This window comes from Danio aesculapii, chromosome 23 (assembly GCF_903798145.1).
Source record: "Danio aesculapii chromosome 23, fDanAes4.1, whole genome shotgun sequence".
NCBI lineage: Eukaryota > Metazoa > Chordata > Actinopteri > Cypriniformes > Danionidae > Danio > Danio aesculapii.
In genome coordinates this window covers 778,901-786,400 of record NC_079457.1, presented here as the reverse complement: position 1 = coordinate 786,400, position 7,500 = coordinate 778,901, and the positions used below count along the sequence as shown (strand labels likewise).

The 7,500-nt window shown below is 39.8% G+C and overlaps 1 protein-coding gene across 2 annotated transcripts in view; it reads right to left on the bottom strand.

Moving 5' to 3' along the window:
- The window catches only part of ednrab (endothelin receptor type Ab), a 15,256-nt gene that overhangs the window by 4,864 nt on the left and 2,892 nt on the right, over nucleotides 1–7,500 (bottom strand). Inside the window, exons 2-5 of one of the 2 annotated variants that reach the window (XM_056449209.1) lie at nucleotides 6,165–6,588; nucleotides 4,632–4,759; nucleotides 2,313–2,511; nucleotides 1,058–1,210 (exon numbers count right to left, since the gene is read on the bottom strand). In XM_056449209.1, coding sequence (XP_056305184.1) covers nucleotides 1,058–1,210; nucleotides 2,313–2,511; nucleotides 4,632–4,759; nucleotides 6,165–6,545 — 861 coding nt within the window. In that variant the 5' untranslated portion in view covers nucleotides 6,546–6,588. The remainder of the gene's footprint in view (nucleotides 1–1,057; nucleotides 1,211–2,312; nucleotides 2,512–4,631; nucleotides 4,760–6,164; nucleotides 6,589–7,500) is intronic. The other variant, XM_056449210.1, reaches the window with a different exon arrangement.

Below are 7,500 nucleotides of genomic sequence, written 5' to 3'. Positions count from 1 at the left end.
ATAAACACACATGTATATAAACAGACACACACACATATATAAACACACACGTGTATATAAACAGACACACACACACACACATGTATATAAACACACATGTATATAAACACAGACACGTATATAAACACACACACACGTATATAAACACGCGTATATAAACACACGCATGTAATAAACACAGACACATACATATGTATATAAACACAGACACACACACGTATATAAACACACACATGTATATAAACACACACACATGCATATAAACACACACATGCAAATAAACACACATATGTATATAAACACACACATGCATATAAACACACACACACACACACACACACACACACACACACACGTATATAAACACACACATGTATATAAACACACCCACATATATAAACACACATATATAAACACAGACACACATACATGTATACAAACACACACACGTATATAAACACAAACACGTATATAAATACACACATGTATATAAACACACACATGCATATAAACACACATATGTATATAAACACACATGCATATAAACACAGACACACACACACACGTATATAAACACACACATGTATATAAACACACCCACATATATAAACACACATATATAAACACAGACACACATACATGTATACAAACACACACAAGTATATAAACACAAACACGTATATAAATACACACATGTATATAAACACACATGTATATAAACACAGACACATATGTATATAAACACACACATACAGACACACATGTATATAAATGAACACATGTATATAAACAGACACATACAGATGCACATGTATATAAACACAAACACTTATATAAACACATTTGTATAAACAAACACATGTATATAAACACAAACACTTATATAAACACATTTGTATAAACAAACACATGTATATAAACAGACACATATAGACACTCACATGTATATAAAGCGACCCACACACACAAGTGTATATAAACACAGATACACAGACACATGTATATAATCACACAAGCACACAGTAAGATGTATGCATGTTAGCTGTGGTGTGTTCACCTGTTTGAGGTGTTCGCTCAGGGAGAACTTCAGGCTGCCCTTCCTGTTGCTGAGCATCTCGCAGGTCATGAGTGTGTAAAACACCGCCGTACAGAGCAGCGGCACACAGAAATAAAAGCCAAACAACCACCACACCTTCACGTCCCTGTAGAACTGCACACACACACACACACACACAGAACACACAGAACACACAGAACACACACATAGAGTATAATTATGATGAAACATCGATGAAGATACACTTAAGAGTTTATGTGTGTGTGTGTGTGTGTGTGCGTATGTGTGGGTTTAAGAGAGTGTGTTATCTGTGTGTGTTTGTGTGAGAACATGTATACAATATACGCGTGTGTGTGTGTGTGTGTTTAAGCTTGTGTATATGTGTGTACATTTGTGTGTGTGCTTGAAAGAGTATGTGTGTGAGTATATTTGTGCATGTGTGTATTTGTGAAAGTGTGTATTTGTGTGAGAACATGTACAGTATCCGTGTGTGTGTGTGAGAGTTTGTGTGTACATTTGTGTGAGTGTTTAAAAGAGTTTGTGTGTGTTTGTGTGTGTGTGTGTGTTTGTGTGATTGATTGAGAGTTTGTGTGTGTTTGAGCATGTGTACATGTATGTGTGTGTGTATTTATGCATTTGTGTGTTTTTGTGTGAGTTTGATTGTATGAGTGAGTGTGTCTATATGTGTGTACATTTGTATGTGTGTGCCTATGTATGTGTGTGTATTTATGCATGTGCGTGTTTGTTTGTGTGTGTGTGCGTGTGTGTTTTGTGAGAGTTTGATTGTGTGTATATGTGTGTACATTTGTGCATGTGTTTGAGTGTGTGTATCTATGTATGTGTTTGAGTGTGTGTGTGTGTGTGTGTGTGTGTGTGTGTGTGCGTGTGTGTGTGTGTATACACACTTATATGTATACGTATATAAACACACACTCAAACACATACACAATGTATATAAACAGACACACACTCATATGTATATGTATATAAAAACACACACACGTATACAAACAGGCACACACATATATATAAACACACACACACACACACACACACACACACACAGAACAAACATATAGAGTATAATTCAGATGAAACATTAATGGAGATGCACTCCATTATCCTAAATATTAATAAATGCAGTGAAATAGTGAAGTGTTGTTTAATATAATGTTGAACATAATAAAGTAGATCTGATGTTATTATAAATAATACAGGTATGTATTTCATGTCAGTTATTGGCCTCGTTCCTCACCGTCATGAAGGGCGTCTCAGGCTTCAGCATGCAGGTGCGGATGGTCACGTTATTGTACTCGAAACTGACCATTTTGAAGCCGATGGCTTCCGGGACGGCCAGGACCACAGCCAGCAGCCAGATACAGACGATCTCCAGCGCTGTGGACACCGGGATCCCCACGCCCTGAACACGGTTCCACGAGGCCACAGCGCGGTACCTGACACGGTAAAACACACACATCTGAATCTGAATCAGCACAGAAATCACCCAAATGGCTCTGGTTAAAAGTTTACAGTTTTTGAGCTTGTTTAACCCCTGTGTACTGTTCAGACTGACTCCACTTTGGTGATGTTGGTGCTGTTTTAGCTCTATTGACTTCCATTATAATCACATTTATTGATTGCAACACCATGACAGCAGATAATTATGCACACCTGATTGGTGCTGGTTTTCCCTGCTGAGATTAAGTGGTTACGTGTCATTTTAATATATATATTCATTCATTCATTTTCTTTTCAGCTTAGTCCCTTCATTCATTAGGGTTTGCCACAGCGGAATGAACCACCAACTATTCCAGCATATGTTTTGAACACAGCAGATGCCCCTCCAGCTAGGCAACCCATCACTGGGAAACAAACATACACTCATACACTACGGCCAATTTAGTTAATCAATTCTCCTATAGCGCATGTGTTTGGACTGTGGGGGACTGTGTGTTTTTATGTTCCAGCCTTATTCCAAAATGGATTAAATTGATTTATTTCCTCAACATTCTACACACAATCCCCCATAATGACAATGTGAAAAAAGAGTTTCTGAAAACCCTGATAAATCACATGTACATCAGTATTCACAGACTTTGCTCAATACTTTGTTGATGCTCCTTTGGCAGCGATTACAGCCTCAAGTCTTTCTGAATATGATGCCACAAGCTCAGCACACCTGTCTTTGGGAATGTTTACCCGTTCCTCTTTGCAGTACCTCTTAAGCTCTATCAGGTTGGATGGGAAGCAATGGTGTACAGCCATGTTCAGATCTCTCCAGAAATATTCAATAGGATTTAGGTCTGGGCTCTGGCTGGGCCACTCAAGGACATGCACCGAGTTGTTGTGAAGCCACACACACACACATTGATATTTTGGCGGTGTGCTTTGGGTCATTGTCCTGTTGGAAGATGAACCGTCGCCCCAGTCTGAGGTCAAGAGCACTCTGAAGCAGGTCTTCATTCAGGATGTCTCTGTACATCGCTGCATTCATCTTTCCCTCTATCCTGACTAGTCTTCCAGTTCCTGCTGCTGAAAAACATCCCCACAGCATGATGCTGCCACCACCATGCTTCACTGTAGGGATGCTATTAGCCTGGTGATGAGCGCTGCCTGCTTTTCTCCAAACGTAACGCCTGGCGTTCACTCCAAAGAGTTCAGTTTGAGTCTCATCAGAGCAGAGAGTTTAGTTTCTGATGCTCTGAGAGTCCTTCAGATGCCTTTTGGCTAATTCCAGGAGGGGAGTGTCTTCAGTCTGGCCGCTCTACCATACAGGCCTGATTGGTGGATTGCTGCACAGATGGTTGTCCTTCTGTAAGGTTCTCCTCTCTCCACAGAAGAACGCTGGAGCTCAGACAGAGTGACCATCGGGTTATTGATCACCTCCCTGACTAAGGCCCTTCTCCCCGATCACTCAGCTTAGATGGCCGGCCAGCTCTAGGAAGAGTCCTGGTGGTTAAACATCTTCCACTTACGGATGATGGAGGCCGCTGTGCTCATTGGAACTTTCAGAGCAGCAGAAATGTTTCTGTAAGCTTCCCCAGCCTTGTGCCTCCAGACAATCCTGTCTCGGAGGTCTACAGACAATTCCTTTGTCTTCATGCTTGGTTTGTGCTTTGACATGCACTGTCAACCCTGGACACTTATATAGACAGGTGTACGCCTTTTCAGATCAGCTGAATTGAGCACAGGTGAACTCCAATGAAGCTGCTGAAACATCTCCAGAATGATCAGTGGCAACAGAATAAACCTGAGCTCAGTTTAGAGCTTCACGCCAAAGGCTGTCGATACTGATGTACATGTGATTTTACAGGGTTTTTATTGTTAATAAATTTGCAACAATTTCAAAAACTCTTTGTTCACATTATCATTATGGGGGATTGTGTGTAGAATGTTGAGGAAATACATTTAATTTAATCTATTTTGGAATAAGGCTGTAACATAAACAAATGTTGAAAATGTCAAGCGCTATCAATACTTTCCGGATGCACTGTATGGATACACTGTATATATATATATATATAGTTCATTTTCCTAAAAGCATAAGCAGTAATGGGGATGTGTCTGTGTTCACCTGTCCACACTGAGCGCACACAGATTGAGCACTGTTATCCCCACTGAAGCCTTCTGGAGGAACGGCATGAGTTTACAGAGGAACAGACCAAACACACTGTCATCAAACGGCCACCGCATTGCCAGCAGCTGTAACACACACACACACACACACATACACACACACACACACACACACACACACACACACACACGAGTTTACAGAGGAACAAACCAAACACACTGTCATCAAATGGCCACCACATCACCGGCAGCTGTAACACACACACACTAGTATACAGTGTGTGTGTGTGTGTGTGTGTGTGTGTGTGTGTGTGTGTGTGTGTTACAGCTGCCGGTGATGTGACTATGGGTATACATGTGTATAAATGTGTGTGTGTTTGTGTGTCTGGTGTGTGTGTGTGTGCGTGCACATATAGGTGTTAGTGTGTATGTGAGTGTGTGAGTATATACTGTATGTGTATAAATGTGTGTGTCTGGGGGGGTATTTGTGTGTGTGTGTTGAACTTGTACACATTGTTGGGGTCGTGTGTGTGTGTGTGTGTGTGTGTGTGTGTGTGTGCGTGTGTGTGTGTGTTTGTGTTGAACTTGTACACATTGATGAGGATGTCCATGGTGATGTGTGTGTGTGTGTGTGTGTGTGTGTGTGTTTGTTTGTTTGTGTGTGTGTGTTGAACTTGTACACATTGATGGGGATGTCCATGGCTGTGTGTGTGTGTGTGTGTGTGTGTGTGTGTGTGTGTGTGTGTGTGTGTGTGTGTGTTGACCTTGTACACATTGATGGGGATGTCCATGGTGATGTGTGTGTGTTGAACTTGTACACATTGATGGGGATGTCCATGGCTGTGTGTGTGTGTGTGTGTGTGTGTGTGTTGAACTTGTACACATTGATGGGGATGTCCATGGCTGTGTGTGTGTGTGTGTGTGTGTGTGTGTGTGTGTGTGTGTGTGTGTTGAACTTGTACACATTGATGGGGATGTCCATGGCGGTGTGTGTGTGTGTGTGTGTGTGTGTGTGTGTGTGTTGACCTTGTACACATTGATGGGGATGTCCATGGTGATGTGTGTGTGTTGAACTTGTACACATTGATGGGGATGTCCATGGCTGTGTGTGTGTGTGTGTGTGTGTGTGTGTGTTGAACTTGTACACATTGATGGGGATGTCCATGGCTGTGTGTGTGTGTGTGTGTGTGTGTGTGTGTGTGTGTGTGTGTGTGTGTGTGTGTGTGTGTGTTGAACTTGTACACATTGATGGGGATGTCCATGGCGGTGTGTGTGTGTGTGTGTGTGTGTGTGTGTGTGTGTGTGTTGAACTTGTACACATTGATGGGGATGTCCATGGCGGTGTGTGTGTGTGTGTGTGTGTGTGTGTGTGTGTGTGTGTTGAACTTGTACACATTGATGGGGATGTCCATGGCGGTGTGTGTGTGTGTGTGTGTGTGTGTGTGTGTGTGTGTTGAACTTGTACACATTAATAGGGATGTCCATGGTGATGTGTGTGCGTGTGTGTGTGTGTGTGTGTGTGTGTCTCCACCTTGTACACATTGATAGGGATGTCTATGGTGATGTATATGAGGTCTCCGAGGGCGAGGCTGGCGATCAGGGCGTTGGGGCCGTTCCTCATGCTCCTGTTCTGGCAGATGATCCTCAGTAACGTCCCGTTTCCCACAATTCCCACCACAAAGATGGTGCAGGACAGCAGCGTGTTCACGTACTTGAACACACCCTCCATGTACGTCCTCCTCAGGCAGGCGGGGGGCAAAGGTCGCGCCCGCAGGTCAGAGGTCATGCGCCCCGACGACCCCGCAGGATCACGCCGGCCGGACGCAACAGAGGAGTTTGATTGACAGCTCCCACGGCCAATCAGCAGGCAGGACGAGGTCATTATCAGAAGGAGGATCCTGAAGGTCGTCATTGGAGATCAAAGGCTGGGATTGTGGAGGGTCTACAAAGAGAAACTGTTCTCAGGTCAGTTTAATGACACCATTATACGAGCCCTTCACTCCTAAAACTCTTTTAGAGTAATCAATAACTGTCCTGAACAGAGGAATACTGAAGGGCTTTGAGTCATTAAAGATCAGATAATCCATGTTAAAATACAAACATTCAACATTTTAAATAAAAATAAAATAGCTGTATTGATGTAAAGAAACTTTTATATATTATACTTCTCTATATTATGTTTATAGAAATGTATATTATTGAAGATCATCTAATCAAAATAAACATTTTAGCATGAATTATCTCTCACATGCTGTATTAAAAGTTGATAAATCAATTAGAAAAAATACAACATTTTAGGGCCTTAAAAGTTATTAAAAAGCCTTTTTTTTAAATATTTATTTATCAGAAACAAAAGTAACACAGAAAATAACAGTACAAAAATTCACAAATAAATAAAATTTATTAAAAATAAAAAAAAAAAAAATATATATTGAATATATAACACTACAGATAGAATAAAAAAATAAATATAACAGTACAAATAAAAATAAATATATATATATATATAGCAGTAAAAATAGAAAAAATATATAAATATAACAGCACAAATAAAAATAAATAAATACATATATACATTAGCAGTACTAATAGAAAAAATAAATAAATATAACAGTACAAATATATATATATATATATATATATATATATATATATATATATAGCAGTACAAATAGAAAAAATATATAAATATAGCAGTACAAATAAAAAAAAATATATATATAGCAGTACAAATAAAAAAAAAAATATATATATAGCAGTACAAATAAAAAAAAAAATATATATATAGCAGTAAAAATAAAAATAAATAAATATATATAACAGTACAAATAGAAAAAATAAATACATATAACAGTACAAATAATAAA